Source organism: Lepus europaeus, chromosome 4, assembly GCF_033115175.1.
Source record: "Lepus europaeus isolate LE1 chromosome 4, mLepTim1.pri, whole genome shotgun sequence".
In the NCBI taxonomy this organism is placed as follows: Eukaryota; Metazoa; Chordata; class Mammalia; order Lagomorpha; family Leporidae; genus Lepus; species Lepus europaeus.
Window position 1 is genome coordinate 75,988,799 of NC_084830.1, and position 21,113 is coordinate 76,009,911.

At 42.8% G+C, this 21,113-nt stretch overlaps 2 protein-coding genes across 14 annotated transcripts in view; one reads left to right on the forward strand and one right to left on the reverse strand.

The window, feature by feature from the left end:
* Nucleotides 1–12,994, forward strand: part of ARFGEF1 (ADP ribosylation factor guanine nucleotide exchange factor 1) — a 149,910-nt gene extending 136,916 nt beyond the window's left edge. Inside the window, exons 34-39 of one of the 2 annotated variants that reach the window (XM_062188385.1) lie at nt 1,195–1,327; nt 5,242–5,381; nt 6,542–6,710; nt 7,516–7,654; nt 9,659–9,776; nt 11,583–12,994. In XM_062188385.1, coding sequence (XP_062044369.1) covers nt 1,195–1,327; nt 5,242–5,381; nt 6,542–6,710; nt 7,516–7,654; nt 9,659–9,776; nt 11,583–11,747 — 864 coding nt within the window. In that variant the 3' untranslated portion in view covers nt 11,748–12,994. Of the gene's footprint in view, nt 1–1,194; nt 1,328–5,241; nt 5,382–6,541; nt 6,711–7,515; nt 7,655–9,658; nt 9,777–11,582 lie in introns of those variants that run through there. The other variant, XM_062188387.1, reaches the window with a different exon arrangement.
* Nucleotides 12,995–13,454: 460 nt separating this feature from the next.
* The window catches only part of CSPP1 (centrosome and spindle pole associated protein 1), a 142,548-nt gene continuing 134,889 nt past the window's right edge, over nt 13,455–21,113 (reverse strand). For 4 of the 12 annotated variants that reach the window (XM_062188390.1, XM_062188392.1, XM_062188395.1 and 1 more), the window contains exons 28-30: nt 18,275–18,384; nt 16,481–16,619; nt 13,457–14,576 (exon numbers count right to left, since the gene is read on the reverse strand). In XM_062188390.1, coding sequence (XP_062044374.1) covers nt 14,356–14,576; nt 16,481–16,619; nt 18,275–18,384 — 470 coding nt within the window. In that variant the 3' untranslated portion in view covers nt 13,457–14,355. Of the gene's footprint in view, nt 14,577–15,207; nt 15,286–16,480; nt 16,620–18,274; nt 18,385–21,113 lie in introns of all 12 variants that reach the window. The other 8 variants (XM_062188396.1, XM_062188397.1, XM_062188388.1 and 5 more) reach the window with 6 other exon arrangements.

Here is a 21,113-nt window from a genome sequence, read left to right on the forward strand (position 1 = left end):
GTTCACTTCCTAGATGGCTGCATGGCTGGAGCTGTGCCAATCCGAAGCCAGGATCCAGGAGCTTCTTCAGGTCTCCCACATGGGTGCAGGGACCAGGGACTTGGGCCATCTTCCACTGCTTTCCCAGGCCATAGCAGAATGCTGGATGGGATGTGAAGTAGCCGGGTCTCAAACCGGCGCCCATATGGGATGCCGGCACTGCAGGCAGCAGCCTTACCCACTACGCCAGTGCACCTCTCTGTGCTTTCATTTTAAACATGTTTTCACATTTGGCCCTTCTTGTAGCTCGTGGACCAGGTGTGGTACATGTTATCCCCATCTTAGCTAGAACTGGAAATGAAGAATCATTAACTATGATATTTTAAATCCCAGTTAAAGTATTATTTTCATCAACACTGTTTCTGGTAACAGGGCAGGCACTGTTACATTAGTACTAGCAGAGAAGTACTCCTGATACCAGATTCCGTCTTTTCTGAGTGTGCTGTGCTGTTACAATAAGTTGATACTAAGTAATAGTGTCGACTGCCACATTTTGTTTGACACTGTGCCTAGAGTTTTACATCCATGAATTCTAATTCTTACCAGTCTATAAGGAAAGTGTCATCTCCACACTGAGATTCAGAAATCCTCGGGTCAGGGAGAGTCATCATTTTTCTAAGACTCTGTTAGTATTATCACTGCAGCTGAATTCTCATGTCGGTCTGGTGGACTCCAGGGTCCAGCTCTCCAGCGTATTACACTCCTGGTCAGTTACCCTTTCTGCTAACTTTACTGGTCCCTTGGATGCCATAAGATTTTTCCCTAAACTACTGCTGCAAAGTTTTCTTGGGCTCAAACTCTATGAAGCACGTGAGATCTACCCCTCTGCAACATCTGGGTTCTGCACAGGCCTCAGGGACATTGGGCCGTATTGCTGACTGATTTTCCAAGTGGTGAAGGATGGCTTTTTTCCTGTTGCTGTTAGGTGATGATCAGGCCTGAGATATGAGGGTCAAAAAAAATTTTTGTTTTTTCTCAAGGCTGTCAACTTTTATTCATGTATTTAGGTAACTGAAAATAAGTTTTTCATTGTATATATAATCACGGTGCACAGGATATCATTTTCATAGAAACATAATACAGTTTTGTTAAGCTGTGTAACAGAAAAATTTTCATCTTTTGACCATACTTACATTGAATTTTTTATTTTATTAGGATACAATATCACAGAAATCTGTAGATATCCATGATTCCATTCAGCCACGATCTGCAGATAATAGACAGCAAGCACCATTGGTTTCTGTCTCTACTGTAAATGAAGAAGTCAGCAAAATTAAATCTACAGCAAGTGAGTTATTTCTCTAAATAAAAATGGTGTGTTTTGTGTAGGAAAGGGATAACTTTTTTCTTGTACTACTAAAAAGCATATGCTTTTGTAATTGTGTATTCACTTCATGACTGTGTTTACCACAACTTGGACACCCGAGAAGCCTTCTTGGAGAAGGTCAAGAACTGTACTAACACCTGCAGTATCAGCTTTTTCCACAGTGCGTTTGGCAAATGTTTGTGTCGAGCACATGAGTCTTTCCCTGGCTGCATGTCGGCTGCATTTTCCATCTGCAGAGGTGGAACCTGAACAGGCCTTCCTCTCCCCGACTGCCAGGAGACGGGGGAGGGCCGCTGCTCTCTGCGCTCTCTAAGGAGAGCCAGACTTCTTTCCACAGTTCACTTTGTGGCCCAGCTGTGCTTGCTCCTTCCATTGCTGCTCATCCCTTGCAGTTCTCTCACCTTTTCCCACTAGAAGGGGAACATCTTCGCTTTTTAATCAAGTTGGATAGTTTTGTTTGCTAAAGCAAAGTGATAACACCTAGGACAATCACCTTCTCAGCAGAAAGACTGGATCTTAAGCACTTTGTAAAAATTGAGGTGAAACTTGTGTAACAAAACTAATCATTTTAACCTGACACTTAGTACAATCACCATCTGGTTCCGAAACATTTTCATGACCCCCAAAAGGAACTCTAAACCTATGTTGCAACCACTCCTCCTTATTCTGTTCCCAGCCTCTGACAACCTGTAGTCTGCTTTCTGGGTCTATGAATTGGCTATTCTGGGTCTTTCATGTAAATGAAATCATAAAATATACGACCTTTTGTGTCTGGCTGCTTTCACTTGGCATCCTGTTTTCAAGATGCATCTCATTGAGGCATAGATCAGTTATTTCTTTTTACTACTGAGGTTATAGCCCATGGATGTGTCTACCATATTGTTTCTCTATTCATCTGCTCATGAACGTTTGGGTTTTGTTTCAATGTTGGTTATCATGACTAGCACTATGAACATTCATGTACAGCTATTTGACCACTTGTTTTCAGTTCTTTTGCATATATACCTAGGTGTGAACCTGCTGGATCATCTGGTGATTCTATATTTAACTTTTGGGGGAACCACCAAGCTGTTTTCGATGGTGGCTCTACAATTTTATATTTCCACCAGCAATTCGAGTTTTTCCACGTTTGCTAACACTGTTTCTCAAATGATAGCCATTCTAGTGGGTATGAAGTGGTGCCTCATTGTGGTTCTGATTTGTGTTTAAGTATTAGTGATATTAAGCATATTTCATGTATTTGTTGGCCATTTGTCTTGTACGTGTCCTTTGCTCATTTTTATTTAGGTTTATCTTTTTGTAGAATTATAAGAGCTTGCTTCATATTCTTGATACTAGACCCACATCAGATACGTTATTTACAAATCTTTGTTTTCTGTCATATAGATCTTTTTACTTTGTAGATAATGTCCTCTTATACTTGGAAGTTTTAATTTTAATGAAGTCTAACCCTTTTTTTTTTCTTTCATTTCTTCTATTTTTGGTGAGATAGATAAGAATCCACTGCACAATCCAAGATTGTGAGGATTTTCCCCCATATTGTCCTTTAGGAGCTCCTCTTTCAAGCTGTTACATTTAAATTGATTCATTTAGATTGTTTTTCAGTGAATTTGTAAAGAATATAATTATAGTTGTTTTTGAGAAGGCAGGCTTTGGTGGCCTACTTGAATGGAGCTTCTTAGCTTCAGTTCCTGTATCTTGCTAGCTTCTTAAAGGGGAGGTAGATGGTGTGGAGCTGCCCATTTCCATTTTCCATTCCTGTTCTCTGGAGAACAGAAAGGCTCAGGTCGGCATCCGTTGCAGTTTCAGTCTGCCCTGGAAAATGCCATGAGTGCAGAATAGAGAGTTGTGTGAGAGAAGGACTTGACTTTTCACTTGCCTGATCTGGGAATATACCTTCTCCTGGAGCAAGGGCGCTGTCTGCTACCCAGAGCTGTGCACATCTCACAGCATCCGTATGCAGCCTGCTCTTGCTCCCTGGCTGTTTTCAGGTGAGGTTCTTCCCGGACTTGTCGATTTACAGTAGGCGGAGCTGGAGGAAAAACAAATGGGCACCCTATTCCCACAAGCACCTTCTCTTGGCGCGTGGGTGGTAGTTCTTTGATATGGAAGCCAGTTACCATCTGATTCTGCTGCTCAGAGAAACGAAATAGCAGAACGAACTTGAGTCCCCTACTCTGTCTAAAGGGCAGCTGGCTCATTCTTCCTGCACACTTTCAGAAAACACAGCTACTTTATCTAGATTCTACGGAGGTAGAGTCTACTTAGTGATGCTCTCCTGTGGTGACCCATTGACATTGGTAACCTGTTAAAACCTTGGCAATGTTAGGGCTTATTGTGGGCAAAATTCCTCCAGGTAGATGTCCCCAAATATGCTGGTGGCTCTTGCTGGTGAGACAAGTTAGGATTGCTGTCCTGTTTTCTGAGGATGGAGAGGTTTGGCTTCCCTCTTGAGTTAGTGCAGTTTCATCTGCTCATCTCAGCTTCACTGCAGCTGGCAGGCATCCTGCTGGGAAGCTCTCTTAACATCTGGGAGCATTCACATTGGGACTGATGAAAGACCTCTCCCTAGAGTCTGCCAGCTGCTAAGTCCCTGCTGGAGCGCAGGTGCTGTCGGGAGTCTCTTGCCCCAGGAACTGAGGTTTCTATGACGTAAATGAGACTGTGCCATTCGTATCATCTTTGTGATAAAGGACTATGAAGAAGAGACAACCATGGCACTTTTGTTTTAAACTTGAGATCCGGTCCTTAGAACCACATGTTAGATAGAACGTTTCTGAAAAATATGTGAAAGGGAAGCTTTGTTAGTAATCTCATAAGTTGAAGCAAATTATGTTGCTGCCCTATAACATGAATTTAACTTCCACAGTTTGGTGCCAAAAGTAGGGACTTTTTAGTGGAATGCTTTTTATAGTAGGAAGCAGCAGAAGGCTTGTCAATCATCTTGTGCGTAGAGCCATTGCCTTGAGACTCAGTAGGCAGCCACTGTCCAGAGAAGGCCCTGGAGAAGCTGCCCCTGAAAAGCAAGATTGGGCTGTGGCTTTAAGGCTGAGTGGTCTTGGAGCGGCGCGAGCCCTGCCTAGCCCTCGCAGCGTCCCAGTTGTTGAGTCTTCTTTCCTGACCTTGTGTCTCTGTATTTGCTTAACTGGGTGGTCAGTGGCATGAACAGGCTCACTGAAGATGAATCATGAGGAAAACTTGAGCAGATCTGAGGACAGAGGAACGCAGTTCTGTTCCAGCTGCACACAGAATGCAGAGTAGGGGCAGGAGTACCTACCTGGCAGTCCCTCCTGCCAATTTGCTATGGCTACTTTGTAGTAATGCACTTAGCCCGGCCTCGGCTGGTGGATTCATTTTATTTTAGCTGTAACTATTAATATAGATGCAAATAAAATGTATGCTATGGCTAAACACAGTATTGCATGGTCTGATGAGAATTCTTGGCTGTCCTTCACTTGTCTCACATCGATCAGGTTCCTCTTGTTCTGTTATGGTGCAGGCTTTTATGCTACCTATATTCAAAGGTCAGACTTGGGTTTATGGCAAATTCTAGTTAACTTTTAATTTTTTATCCATTTGTTAAATTTTATTTAACTGAATTTTATTTAAAAAATCGTAGTGGAACTGTCTTAGATGTATTCACTGTTCTAAATTGTGGGATATTTTTGTTATTTAAAAAGTTACTTTTCTAAATATTAACTAAATGAAAGTTTTGGCAAGCAGTGCAGTGTGCAAAAACAGTATGTCCTTCTCAGGGTGTAATGTGCAGGGCACTTTCATACATAGTATTTCCTTAGCGTTGTAATGTCATAGAAATCATAAAGGATTCAAAATAATTTTTTGTTTGCATGTGCATTGGGGGGGTTTCCTCACAGAATTTCCAGAACAAAAATTGTTTGCTGCCCTGTTGATTAAATGTGTTGTGCAGCTGGAACTCATCCAGACTATCGACAACATCGTGTTCTTCCCAGCCACAAGTAAGAAGGAAGATGCGGAAAACCTAGCTGCAGCGCAGGTGAGGAGATGGCAGGACAGCTGTTTTCATTGTCTGTAGTTGTAACAGTCCAGGGTTGAGAGCGGGGAGCAGGCTGGCGGTTTGGGAAGCCATCATCCCATGGGTGTCGTTTGAAACCGTGAAAGTGGGTGAAGTCATGAGAGGAGGGCTGGGGCTGAACTCTGAGGGCTGCATCTACAGCTCCTGGTAATGAGCAGTACCTCCTGCTGATTGCACAACTTTGATGACCTCACTGTGCTCCATTTTGACATGGAGGACGAAGCATAATTGTAATGGGTACAAGGGAAGGGAGGAACTGGGTACATGAAATAGTGTTGACTCTCCAAAGAGTTGGCTGTAAAAGGGCACAGGGAAATTGCTTGAGGAGCATGACAGGGTCGAGAGAGGGATTTGCTTTGCTTTGTTCTCCAGATTGGCAGTGGGCAGTGTGTTCACTGATGAGAGCTTTCCACTAATAAGAGGACTGAGTACCAGAGGCTGCGCAGTTGCTGGAGTATATTTTCGAGTAGCTAGAATAATACTTGATGCCAAGTAGGGGCTGTCTGGGGTCGTAGCAGTGGGAGATCCAGGGGAGGGTTTGGGTTATCAGTGCAGCAGGGTCGGCACGTTTGGGAGTGGGAGTCTCAGAAGTCTCTCTGATAGCTTCTGGGTTCTCATTGAGATGGGAAGAAAAGTCATCCACCATGTAGGGCTAGAAGAACCTTTTCAGATACCAAGGAGAGAAGTGAAAAAGTGAGCTGGCTTTCTAGAAACATGGACTAGGGAAGGGTGCTGGGCAAGCACCCTGAGCCCTTGGGGCTTTAAGGAAATCCAGTCTGTTTTCTCCCGGCAGTTCATGGCTACAGATGTGTAGTCAGCCAGTTACTGAAAAGAAGTGAGGCGTCTTACAAGAGAATAAATGGTCCGTGACTGCACATGGTTGAGGAGGAGGACGTGAGGGGCTGAATGCAGGGCTGGGGTGAGCACAGAGCCCCAGGCGCCAGATTCCAGGAGCCGCCTGGGGCCGTGGGGGGGTGTTTGGCGACCAGGATACAGAAAAGAAAGCGGGCATTTTTAACCTTTTGTTAACACAGAACAGACTAAGTTTCTGGGGATACTGCAATCTCATTTACCAAGATGATGTGACTGTGTGTGTGCTGTTGCTGGTTTGGTTTTCTAAGAGAGATGCGGTGGACTTTGATGTTCGAGTTGATACTCAAGACCAAGGAATGTATCGCTTCCTAACATCCCAGCAACTTTTTAAGCTACTGGACTGCTTGCTAGAGTCACATAGATTTGCAAAAGCATTTAATTCCAACAACGAACAAAGGACTGCTCTGTGGAAAGCAGGTAAGCCGTGTGCTGTCGCTTCGTGCAGTTCACTGAGGGGCTCTGTGTGCTGCTCACAAGGCTGCGCTTCAGGCCTGGGGCCTTGCGATGTAATCTGCTGCTCAGGTCTTTTACTGGGTAATGGTGAGCCAGAGAACCACCTGGCGGATTGGTTTCTGCCTTCTATAATCCACCTGTTGTTTGACTGGCTGTACCAATTCTTTCATTTTGTTGAGCCAGCCTGGGCCTTCCTGTTGATACTCATCAACACAGAAAAAGCTGTCCTTTTATGAATAGAGTGCTAGGTGTGTGAGGTTTGCTTAGCTTATTTATTTCACTGAAAGTGGTTTTGTTCATCCTCTTCCCATTACAACCTAACCTTCAGGAGAGAGTAGTCTGTGTACTTACTTCTCCCTCGCCAACTTCAGCGGAGACTGTTGGTGCTGAGGTGCGCAGAGGCCTTGTTTCCACAAGCACTGGACCTTGCACGCTGTTGGCGATTGTGTCTCCCCTGGCCCCTGGCCTTTGCCCTGTGCACCCCAGATGTCTGCCCTGAGTGTTTTCTGTTTCAAGTCGGGAACACCTGAAAAGAAAAAGAATTCTAAGCACAGAAATGTCCTTCCTGTCAGGCCTCCAGCCGCGTCGTGGCTTCCTGTGGACAGAGCGTGCCATCTTCTGTGTGACTGCCGCCCTGGGGGCTGGGGGCTGGGCACAGGCTGTGTGGCTCACGGCGCCTCTGCTGAACGCACAGAGAATGTGCCACCACACGGGCTGTCTTATGTAAGATGCTTCTCGGACTAATTCCAGAAACTTGCCCTTTCTGCAGGCTTCAAAGGCAAGTCTAAGCCCAACCTTCTGAAGCAGGAAACAAGCAGCCTGGCCTGTGGGCTGCGCATTCTCTTCCGGATGTACATGGACGAGAACCGGGTCAGTGCCTGGGAGGAGGTCCAGCAGAGGCTTTTAAAGTAAGACTCTCCACTGCCTTCTGCCTTTGCCCCACGTGGCTGCACGGGCCAGAGCAGGAAGAGGGCACTGGCGGCACCAAGCAGATGAGTGAGCCGTGTGGCCACAGCAGCCGGGGCTGCGTCAGGGTGAAGCCAGGAGCCCAGAACTCCATAGGTCTCCCCTGTGTGTGCAGGGGCCCAAGAACTTGACCTGTCGTCTGCTGCTTTGGCAGGCGCGTGAACAGGGAGCCGGATCAAAAGTGGAGTACCTGGGACTTGATCCACGGTGCCCGTATGGATGCCGGTGTTGGGGGGACAGCTTAACCTGCTACGCCACAATCGCTGGCCCCACCAAATAGTCTTGGAGGCAAATACGCTTTGAACAACTGGTGGCATGTCTGCAGGGTGACAAAGATCATTTTCTCCTTTGAAATTTAAAAACTGGAAGCCATTAAAGTGTGTATCCCTTTCTAATCCTGCGAGGTAGCCGCGTTTTACAGAGGGATGATGTGTGCAAGTGAAAATTTGCCTGCCTGCATTGAGTTGGAACAAAAATATTGGGAGTTTCAGTTGATGCAACCCCTTTTTCATTCTGTTTTACCTCATGACAAATGTAAACCCATACTAAAAATGAAACATGCCATTTAGAAAGAATACTGTCACCTACATTGTACGTTTGTGTCTAGTTGGGGAATACTTGTTCTCAGAGATCAGTTAAATGGACTTTAGAAAGATCACCTAGTCTCTGTTCTCCCATTTTTATTGACAATATTGGTAGGGCCAAGAGGAGCTAAGATCTAAGCCTTCAGTGGTCAAAGGGAAAGGCCACCCTAAACATCAGCCCAGATCTTTTGACACCATATTTGTACATGTGCTTCTGCATGGTGGCTTTAAATTCAGTGAAATTTAGAGATAGGAAAATATGGGTTTTTAAGTTGCATTGGGTTTCTAAAATACGTTTGGTTTTCCTAATTTGAAGAACATCTAAGTAAATGTTGATACTATTACACCTGTTAATTTTTTTTTTTTTTAATTGAGGCCAGCGCCGCTGCTCAATAGGCTAATCCTCTGCCTGCAGCGCCGGCACACCGGGTTCTAGTCCCAGTCGGGGCCCCAGATTCTGTCCCACATCCAGGCCAGCTCTCTCCTATGGCCCAGGAAGGCAGTGGAGGATGGCCCAAGTGCTTGAGCCCTGCACCTGCATGGGAGCCCAGGAGAAGCACCTGGCTAGTAGCTTCTGATCAGCGCAGTGCGCCGGCCGCAGTGGCCATTGGAGGGTGAACCAATGGAAAAAGAAGACCTTTCTCTCTGTCTCTCTTTCTCTGTCCACCCTGCCTGTCAAAAAAAAAAAAAAAATTATTTGAAAGGCGGAGGCAGAGAGAGAGGTCTTCCAACCGCTGTTCATTCCCCAAATGGCCACAACAGCTGGAACTGCGCCTATCCAAAGCCAGGAGCCTAGTGTTTCATCCAGGTCTCCCACGCGGGTGCAGGGGCCCGAGGACTTGGGCCATCTTCTACTGCTTTCCCGGGCCATAGCAGAGACCTGGATTGGAAGTGGAGCAGCCGGGACTTGAACCAGTGCCCATATGGGATGCCTACACTGCAGGCAGCGGCTTTACCCACTGCACCACAGTGCTGGCCCCAATACTCCTAATCTAAATAGATAGGATCTGGCAAGCTCTAAGATTTATTTATTTATGTGAGTTAAATGAGGGAAAAGGAGAGACAGATCCTCCATCTGCTGGTTCACTCTCCAGATGGCCACAACAGCCAGCTCTTAGGGTCTCCCACGCAGGTGCAGGGGCCCAAGCTCTCGGGCCATCCTCCGTACTTTCCCAGGCACATTAGCAGAGAGCTGGGTTGGAAGTGGAGCAGCGGGGACATGAAGCCTATGGGATGGTGGCATTGCAGGCGGCAGCCCCTGGCAAGCTCTTTACTGGTTGCTGCTCCCTGCCGCCTGTCGTGCCCAGTGAATACACAGACCTGGAGGCGTACACGAACGTGACAGGAAACCTTCTCTTGCAGCGTCTGCAGTGAAGCGCTCAGTTACTTCCTCACTCTAACATCAGAGAGTCACCGGGAAGCCTGGACTAACTTACTGCTGCTGTTCCTAACAAAAGTTCTAAAGATAAGTGATAACAGGGTAAGTCTGTGTCTCCCACCAGCTTCATGTCTACTGCATGGTGTTGTGACTGTGACTGCAGGCAGGGCTGCCTGCACTCGCAGCCCGGGCGCTGTTGCTGCTTGTTCAAGACCCTTAGCTGCCTCAGCTGGCCTCAGTGTGCTCCCTCCTAAGCTAGCTTTGTTCTCTACTCCATGATTCTATAGGGTGTTCAGTAGGGGAGGAAGTCAGAGTGCCTTCGGACATCTTGAAAAACTCTTGGGTGCCCCTTGCATTTTAGTCTCCATCATGACTCCTGGAGTCTCCACTTCTGCCCCATTTTGAAAACAGATGTGCAGCACACCTCTCAGCCTTGCACTCCCCCAGCTCCCGAAGGCTACATGTAGCATGGCTCCTGGGCCTGCGAGCCAGGCTGCAGTCATCCTTTGGCGTATTTAGTGATTCTTTGTGACCCGTGGTCCCTAGTGAATGGGGTATTGAACTCATTTTAAAATTTTGAGCCAGTAGAAATGAAAGTAAAATACAAATTACATATAACTAAAGATAAATGCATAGTTTAAGGTTTTCAACAATACATGTTTCATTTACAAAAAAAAAAAAAAAAAAAAGGGTAGCAACTCCTATATAAGGAAGCAGGGGTAGTTGTGACCCCCGAGAGTAGATGTTAAATGCCTAGTCAGGTGAAACTTGAGGCCCTGGAAGCATATGCGACTTCTAGGGGGGCAGGGCAGTGCCACTGGATACTGCACGGTGTCCTCACAGGTGACACGCCCAGTGCCCAGATGCATTTCCATCCATGCCTTGAGGCCACCAAGAGCCAGAGAGTCAAGAATTCTTGCGTCCAGACCCCAGGCCATGTTTTTGCCACAGTATGTCATCCTGCTTCCTGGTGGTGTGCACAGTAGCAGGAGAGGAAACAGCGAGCAGACTTGTATTCAGAGGCTAAGGCACTACAGCAAAGATGCAGTCAACACAAACTGACATGTAAATAGGGAATGTATAGTTTTGTCTGCACAATGTTTATATATTAGGTAAAAGTTTCACAAAATCTTAAATTGTATTAAACAAAAAGATGTAATTTAAATAACCTGTATTGTATAGAAATAATTCTGATGGCATGTCAAAAAGTTCTGGGAAAATGAAATTTAATTTTGGTGCAAAAAATTTTGAAATCTATACATGCAAGGGATTCAGATAAGTTCGTGCAAAATGTGTATTTTTTTTTTAAAAATTGCATGGATTTCACAAACTTTTTGTATCAAGAATATCTTCATTTTTCCATAAGCTTTTGAGAGACAGTTCCTACCCACCTTTTCATTCCCCGGATGTGCCCACAATGGCATAGGCCAAAGCTCTGAGTTGACAGCTCAATCCAGGTCTTGCATGTGGGTGGCAGAACCCATCACCACTGCCTCCCAGGTCTGCATTAGCGGGAGGCTGCAGAGCCACCTATTGAACCCAGATAGTGTGATCATGGGGGTCAGCAGTTTATAAACCAAATGCCCACATCTCCATGAATTGTTTGTTGTTCATGCTTGGCTTCTTTCTTGTGCTGTTGTTCAGGAAAAGCAATGCTAAATTTGAGAAATTTGTTGCAAGATACATAGTGGCAAATGTTTTACAAGATCAGGACAGATAATTAAATGAGTAGTTTATTAAGTGGATCTTTTGATTGCCTTTCCATCTCTCGCTTCCATCATCCATATGCTCACTACTTGAGGCAGACCCTGCTTCTCCTGTCGTCTGTGGTCAGTGTGTGCAGTTTTAGGCCTTGTAGTTTGCAATGCAAGCGCTACTAACGGAGAAATCCATTCTTTTTCCCCCCAGTTTAAAGCTCATGCATCATTCTACTACCCTCTGTTATGTGAAATCATGCAGTTTGACTTGATTCCTGAACTTCGTGCTGTTCTTAGAAGATTTTTTCTGCGAATTGGAGTAGTTTTTCAGATATCACAACCACCTGAACAGGAACTTGGACTGAACAAGCAGTGATGGAATCTTGTGTTCTGTTGGCGTTTACATCCCTCTGCTCTTTAAAAGGACACTGGCCAGAGCTGAGGTTTCCTGCCTGAAAAACGGTTTTCTCTGAACTGCAGTGTCTGAGGGTTATTGATAAAGATGCTTAGAACTCAAACTTCGAACACTCCAGGCCCTTTTAATAATCTGATGGATTCTGTGTGCTGTGTTGGGCTCATGTGGAGCAGAAAGCCTATTTTAAAAGTGTCAGTTTATGCTCGCAGGCCTGTCCCTGTCCTGTGAGGCAGGGAGAGCCCCACATGTTTTGGCAGGTTGTGGAAGTGAAACTTACCCAAAGAACTATAAAGATTGAACTTCTACAAGAAGTACAACTCAGGAGAGCTGTATTTTGAAGGATAAAATGTTTCTAATTGGGGGGTGGGGGAAGAAGAAATTATTGTTCACGGTAAAAAAAATATTTAGCACCTATGGTATTCTGAAGATTTTTGCACACTCAGGCTGTCTGAGATACTGGTAATCATCCTTCTGTGAAAAATGTACAGAGATGCAGGTCTGTAATATAAAATCATAACATTATATAATTCTTCCTGCACTGGTTTATTTCTTTAATTTTCTTACCCACTTGCTAAATATCCCTAATATTTTGTCAAATGCACTAAACATTTTGGTTGAACTTTTTGTCTTTTTATATTCTGTGGGATTTTTAATTTTGCCATTTTGAGGGTTTAACATACCCAGAAGCTGTTGTGGGTGATACTTGTCAAGATCAAGAATAGGAAAACAAAAACAAAGGTAGAAAATATCCCTCCTGACAAGAACTACCTGTAATATAATTCTTTTAGGGCTTTTAAAGATGAGCCATTAAAATAAATGATCCTTCTACTGAAACTTGAATCACTGCAAAATGAGTTAGGTTTTTTTTTCCCTTTCCTTTCGGGTGGTTGGCTGGGCTTGATGTAGATTTTACTCTATGTACAGAATTCAATGTTGAATATATTAAAATAAATCTGGCATGGTTGGGGGAGGTTAGATTTACTGGAAATGTATTCATACTGTGAACTGTGTTCTGATGGTTAAAGACAAGATTGTCAAGCATTCCGTATTAACAGTGGATGTAGAAAATTTTTTCAGATGGATAAAATGTATATGGTACAGATGTAAAGTTTTCTATGTAAAAATTCTGTACAACTTTCTGTACAATACTGATTCTCATCTGGCATATTCTAATCAGGTTATAGGTCAATAAAGTTTTTGAATTATTTCATCAGTGCAATCAAAACCTGGGTAACCCACAGCCCCATGTTTCATTTATTATGGAAAAGATATTTTTGGCCAGAAGTACAAATTTTTTCCTAGCTTCTGACGTTAGAGCCTACCTTGCTTTCTTGACCTTAGGATATTTATAACTTTAATATTTTGTATATCTATAAATACAGAATAAACCTACACTATTTGAATAAGCTGAAACAGAGTTAGCTCAAGTTCCCTTCTGGGCAGACTGCAGCGTTGATATTGTGTGGTACACAGCTCTGGTAAACCCAAGGAGCTGAGTAACCCACCTCGGTGACCAGGAGCCACTGTGACCTTCTGATCTGTCTAAGACAAGTGCTTCTCACATCCTGGTGGTTTAATATTTACTGCTGTGGTATCAGGGCTTTCCCTAGAGGAACAGAAGCTTTCTTCTTTAAGATGGAAGAAAACACCTTTAATAGTAAAACAATGGTTACATTATTGAATACAAATTTCACAGTTGGGCAGACTTCTATTATGTTAGTGGAAACTTGAAGCAGTACCTGTGGCATCAGCTGTCATGTTGCTGAAGTCTAATCCTAGTAAAAATTTTGATATTTTTGAAGCAGTACCACTTAGTGATTATGGAAATTGACTCACTTATCCAAAGGTGCATGGTGGCAAAACAAAGATTCCAGTCTCTGTTCTTGGTGGTCCTACTTCTTTTCAACCTCTAGAAACCTAGTATACATTCCAATTTGAGTTAAATAAGAAATATACGTTAATAAAAATAAAAATTTATTTGTCAAGAAGTAGTTATATAAATTAGTAACTTAAGACAATGCCTTTCATTGGCACCAAAATAATATGCAGGCAGAAAGATGTAACATTGAGTGCATGGCTCACAGGAATAAAGTAATTACAGCTCCATAATTTCTACAGAATCAGTAGCTACAAATGACATTAGGATAACACATTTGATTCCCTCATTACCTAGCAATGAATAGTCACAACAACAGATGTAATTACCAAGTGAATTATTTTAAATAGATTCCAATCTGTCTCAAGGATTATTCTGGTTTCACAGTACTGTTAAGACATTTTCTATACCTCGTCTTAATGGCAAGCAGAGTTTAAATAATGCACATACGGTAGTTGAATCCAAGAGTTGATTACCCCCTTAATGGCAAAATTTTGCAAAAATAGTTCTGTATAATTCTATTATATCAATAATCTTAGCCTTTTATTTATGTACATAACATACATCTACACAATCATGGAAAAGCACTTTTATATACAGATGGAACCTGAGCAAATCATTCTCAGGTTGAAGGTATAGGTTTCACACGCTTCTCACCATAAAAGGCACTACTGGATCCAGCAGAGATTTATTTTAACCATGTGCAGTAGACAGCCCCTGCCAAGTGTAAGTGCCAGGTTTCCCAGGAACCTCCTGCTGCTGCTCCTGGTTCAGCTGTTCTGCCATGAAGTATTTCAGTGTTTCTGAGGTCCCGGGGCGGAGCCAGGGTTCAGTTGCAACAGAGTTTGATCCGTCATCACTCATGTGTTTGATGATGTCATCAGGGTCCACCAGTGAACTCTCATCGTCATCTACTAGAGGCAACAGACACATGACTCAGGTGACAACTGTGGGTCTCCTGTAGTCTGACCCATTACAGCTCTGCATTTATTTCCCCCAAAGTGCAGTGTTGGGAGCTGGTTGGTTCTGTTCAGAACTTTCCTTTTAAAAGGTAGGAAAACAGACCCAAGAAGGAATTCGTTTTGTGAAACAAAAATGATCAAATGAATAAGCCGACTCCAGGGCTGCAGTTTCCCAGAGGGAGTCTAAAGCAGACAAGGAATTCTAAATGTATCAAACAAGTTAATTATGCAAGTGTATGCAGTCTGTCTTTGTAACCATCACCTCCAGGAGACGCCCTGGATACAACAGAAAGCTTTTATTTAATTTTGGGAGGTTTGACAAATACTCTTAACCTCTAACACTAGACCATAAGGAAATTTAACATGCAATTCTGAGTAAGCATTGACTGGATGAAATTACTTCTGTTCTTATACCCCTAACCTAAGAAAGCTATGTCTAGGCTACTAAGAAATCAGCTTTTAAGTTCCATCCTTTAAATTTGATTATATTCAGTTTTCACATTTGTCTTATAATTAGGTATAATAGAAAAATCTGTCTTCCTACCCTGTGATGTCAATTTCTTTAAAAAAAAAAAAAAATTACATCTCATCTGTGAAGTAGCCCAGCAAAAGGATATGTGCAACTTAATGAGCAATCAATCCACATCGTACCCAAAAGCTCCTGTTTGAAAGGACAATGTTAAAAAACAGTTTAGACACTGATAACGTTCTGAACAAGTAGATTCTTAAAATATCCTATCGTCTCTCAGATACAACCCTGATAAAATTCCATTTAATCAACAAGTAATCCTCAGTATACATTTAAAAATGCATTTTAGCTGAAAAGATACCCTCCCCCACTCTCCCACTGTTCCACATTTTTCTGGGTATAATGTAAAAAATAGTATTCCCTCAGTTTACTAATCTTTGGTATGGAATCACCGCCATCAAAACTAGAGATTCTATGACTGCAATTTTAACAGTGTTAAACATCTTAAGCAAATGCCTATTAGAAAATTGTGGTGGGGCCAGCGCTGTGGCTGCCACAGTAAGCTGCCACCTGTGGTACCAGTATCCCATATAGGTACCAGTTTGAGTCCCAGCTGCTCCATTTCTGACCCAGCTCCCTGCTCAAGTGCCTGGGAAAGCAGCAGAGGATTGCCCAAGTGCTTGGACGCCTGCACCCACCCACAAGGGAGGCCGGAAGAAGCTCCTTGGCTCCTGGCTTCCGCCTGGCCTAGTTCTGGCTGTTGTGGCCATTTAGAGAATGAACCAGCAGATGGTAGATCTAATTCTGCTTTTCAAATAAAATAATTGTTTAAAAAAAACTACTGTATATCATATTAAAAGTACTGTCCAAAAATGGCATTTTATTAGGGACTAAGAGGAAAGATTTACAGGAGGAAGTTAGGAGCTAGTGAAGGAACTGCCTAGTGTGCTCTATGATAAGTATTAACCTCCAGGTCTCCAAAGAATACTCCGGATGAGAAGACCAGCTTTATTTAACTTAATAAAAAGAAAATGCTAGCCTGAGGCTGTTCAGAAAGCCAAATAAAAAGGTATTTTCTTTGTAGAACTCACCTACAAAGTACTGAAGTTGATTTCTGATCACTTCACTTCAACAAGTGATCACCATATAATCAGAATTTTCCCTGCTGAAAGCAATACCTGGATCTATTTCATAAGTGAAAACTATTTTATCTGTTTAGAATCCACTCTAAAATGGGTACCCTCACTCGCTGGTTACTAAGAATCTAATGTAAAATTAATCCTGATGGGACTTCAAAACTTTGATTCCATCTATCCTCCAGCCATCAGTGAAAAGCTCCATGAGTTTCTAAACGATTTAGTAAAGGCCATGAAAATCGGCCATTTACCTGGATTAACAGATTTATTCTGAAGCCCATTCAGTCTTCGCATGCGTTCCTCATTTCTCGTTCTAAGCTGATCAACATTTACAGCGGAGACAGATTTTAAAGAGATACCATCGGGTGGTGCATTAGATTGACTGTTATCCTGTGGTTAGAAAACAATTTCAGAAACTGCCCTTAACAACAACACGTTCAGAATGATTCAATGCATCAAAACTTTTTGCCCTCAATAAATGTTCATTGTAATAAGCATAATAAAATAAATGAAAATATAGAGCATTTATATTCTGACTTAATCAGTGCATGCTCAAATGCTTTCAGTCAAAGATTCAGCATTTGTGATGACACTTAAGAGCTGTGAGACTGGATGACGAGTCAGGAGAAGCAGTAAGGGGGCTGGTGCTGTGGCATAGCAGGTAAAGCAATCACCTGTGGTGCTGGCATCCCATAAAGGTGCCGGTTCAGGTCCCCACTGCTCCACTTCCAGTCCAGCTAATGTGCCTGGGAAAGTGGAGGAGGATGGCCTAGATCCTTGGACCCTGCACCTAGGTGGGAAACTTGGAGGAAGCTCCAGGCTCCTGTCTTTGGATCAGCTCAGCTCTGGCCGTAGCGGCCATTTGGCAAGCGAACCAGATGGAAGACTGCTCTGCCTCTCTCTAGCTCTGCCTTTCAAATAAACATCTTTTTAAAAAATTATTTAAAAAAAAGGAAAAGCCGTAAGGTTAAGAACAGTCTTCTCATCAAATGGTGCTGTAACAAGTGGGTTTCCACATGCAAAAGAATGAGAGTGTTACAGGGAGAAGTAGAGAGGGAGGGAGAGGTCTTCCATCCGCTGGTTAACTCCCCAAATGGCCACTACGGCCAGAGATGAGCTGATCTGGAGCCAGGAGCTTCCTCCAGGTCTCCCATGTGGATGCAGGGGCCCAAGGACTTGGCAATCTTACACTGCTTTCCCAAGCACATTAGCAGGGAGCTGGATTGGAAGTGGAGCAGCCGGGACTCAACCTAGTGCCCATATGGAATGCTGGCACTGCAGGTCAGGGCCTCAACCTACTGCGCCACAGTGCCAGCCCGGATGTTCCACTTCTGATATACCTTCCTGCTAATGTACCTAGGAGGGCAGCAAAAGATGGTCCAAGTACTTGGGCCCCAGCCACCCATGTTGGAAACCCAGATAGAGTTCAGGCTCCTGGCTTCAGCCTGGCTCAGCCCTGGGAGTGAACCAGTGAATGTAAGATCTCTCTGTAACTGTTTTTGAAATAAAATTTTTTTAGGAAAAAAAAAAAACCTGCCAAAAATTGCCTACCCAATGAGAAAGTGACAGTGCTGGGACATGTATGTCCTGAGGGCTTCAAGGCCTGTAGTATGACGGCTGCACTCTGAAGACATGAGACAGCATGAAGAGAATGTGGGTTTGCTTCTGACTCATCCTGCTGGGTGATCTGACCAAAATGGAGGGAGCGCCTACATCCTGCATGAGTTGCTTTCTGTGCCTTCTCTGAAACTCATGTATTATACAGGGGCAAGGAGGAAGGGCAGGGTGATGAATTAATATTTCTATGCCAAATACAGAGCTGCTACTTACAGCACCTCAGGAGAGAAGAAAGTAGTATTGCCTTGAAGAAGCCAAGGCAGCAGAGCTGAATAATTGGTGATGGGCCCTAGATTCAAGCTGTGTCCACCTCATTTCAAAGATAGTGCTCTTTCTTTATTGGGACACATCAATCTAGCATGGATCAGAACCCAGACCCTCACTCTTCTAAACTGGTAAGTGGGGGAGGGAAGAGAGTTCATACATACAAAGTCCAGTCCTTTCAGTTTGTTCCTCCTGCGCTCCCTGGCAGAGGGCAGCCGTGATGGTGAAGGGAAGGTGTCGTCTTCAATGGCAGGGTATGTCTCACCGTAAGCACCTTGATGGGCCACACAAAGCAAAGTCAAACGTAGGCCTACTGGCAATCACTCCCCACTCCCATCTGCCCAGCCCCCAGCAAACACTGATGTTCTTTCTGTCTCAACAGATTTACATTTCTTACAATATAATCCTTCGTGTTTTTGACTTAGATGAACACACATTAATGCTATGTTGTACATGTGTCAGCATGTATCACATTTTGTCTATGCATTTACCAGTTAATGGACATTCACTCCTTGCTGGTGATTATGAATAATGCTAATATAAACCTTCAGTTACAAAAGACTGTGTGAATATGTCTTCATTTCTTTGGGAGTGTATATCTACGAGTGAAATTGCTGGGTATTATGGTAACGTTCAGAATCTTAACTACCCAACTGATTTCAAAAGTGGTTGTATTACTTTACAATATAAGATGGCTCCAGTTTCCCCAGTGTCACCAACATTTGGTATCATTAGTCTTTTGACAACAGCCATTCTAATGGACTGACCAACAATCTATCTGCAAAGATAAATAGCCTGTATCATTATAAATTTTTTCACTTAAGAAAAATTTTAAGACTAAGGAAAAGTTATAATAATACAGAAGATGCACAGAATCACCATTTGATAATTTGCCAATTTTTTTCTATATGTATTTTGTTGGATGTTGCTTCTGTTTTTGCTGAGCCACACTGCTAAGCCCGTAAGGGGAGACATCATGACACTGTGTCCCTAAGAACAAGAACCAACTCCCACACAGCTACAAATTATATTGAGGAAATTTTAGGAAAATTAAATACTGATATAATAAAATCATTTCACATACAATTGATACTTAAATTTTTCAAGCTTATATTGTACAAGCTATCTAAAATAAAAAGATAAAATGTCCATTGTTTTGAATGATATGGTGTAGAGATGCTGCATAAGTGCCTCTCGGGTGCACACTCCCCATCCCCTGAAATTACATGCCTGCTGACTTGTAGACTTGCTAGTACCCTCTAAATAAAAGTGGGAGCGGTTAGCTATCCAGGGGTGTGCTCTTAGAATGGATGCTCCCATGTCCTGTCTCCTCATTTGAAAAACTCCAACAATATGGAGCTTTCTATGATTCCAAAAGTTTTCCGATTTCTATCACAACTAATGCCTAATTTTTCTAGTCTTTCTTTGTCTAGAGTTTTCAGTTCCCAGAGAATTTAGTAGAAATTACAGAGTGTTTCCATAAAACCCCATCTGTACACCAGGACAAGCCTCCCCCATTATCATATCCCCCACCAGAGTGGAACATTTGTACAAATCAAGAAACCTATACTGACACACTGGCACCCTCACACCTTACAGTAGGGTTTATTTTTGGTGTTGTACATTCTGTGGGTTTTGGCAAATGTATGACATGTGTCCACTACTGTAGTACCATAGTGACCAGTGTCACTGCCTGTATCTTTATACTTCTCCCTGACTCCTAGCAACTACTAACCTTTATTGTTCCCATGGTTTTGCCTTTTCCAGAATGTCATGTAGTTGGAATTAAAAGTATGTTATCTTTTAGGTTTTAAGCATTGAATAATACTGCATTGTCTAGATTACCACACTTTATCCATTTGTGTACTGACAGACATGTTTGTTTCCAACTTTTGGTACTATAAGTAAAGCTGCAATACATATTTGTGGCAAAACAGATTTTTGTATGGACATGGGTAAATATGAAGAAGTAAAATCGCTGAACTGTGATAAAAACAGGTTTTCTTCTAAGAAAATGCCACATTGTCTTTAAAAGTGCCTGTATCATTTTTGCATGTCTACCAGCAATAAAGGAGGGTTTCTGTTAATGTGGCTGTTTTCAGTGTTTTGAACGCTGGACAGTCTAGCAGGTATGTCATGGCTCTTTAATTTACAATTCACAAGATAGTAGGCATTGTTTTGCAGGCTCATTTATCATCTGTGGATCTTTTTTGGTGAGGTATATGCAAGTGTTTTGCTCATCTTTTAGCTGGGTTTTTGGTTTCTTAGTTTCAGAGTTCCATGTTTTGGAAGGCAGCCCACTGTTAGAAATGTCTTCTGCAAACGATTTCTTAACAGTCTGTGTCCTGCCTTCTGATAATTTAACAGTGACTTCTACAAAGCATTTTTCTTTCAAGGACAGTGCCTGTGGTGTCACCACAGGTCTTTTAGATTTTCTCCTACTTCCAGGAGTTTATAGTTTGGCATTTACATTTAGTTCTGTGATTCATTTTAATTAAATTTTCTTGAAAGATGTTAAGTTCTGTGTAGGAATTTTTTTTGCATGTGGATATTCTCCAGTTGTTCCAGCATCCTTTGTACTGCCTTTGTGCCTTTGTCAAAGATCATTTGACTGTATTTGCACAAGTATGCTTATTAGCTCTCCATTCTGTTCCACTGATCTCTTCTTTCAATACTGTCATGTTATCATTCCTATTAACTTTATCATTGTCAGGTAGTGACAGTGCTCCAAACTGTTCTGTTTTTAAAACTGTGTTGAGTGTTCTCAATTTTGTGTCTCCACATACGTTTTAGAAACAGAATGTCGATATATCTACATAATAAAATTGAGGTTTCTATGAAATTGCTTTAAATCTACAGATTAAGTAGGGAATAACTGACATATTAAACACTGACTCTTACTATTCACAACATGGCTGTCTCTTCATAATGTATATGGCATGTTTTTACTTAAAATTCTACTTGCTCATTGCTGGTTTATCAGAAAGCAAGTGATTTCTATAT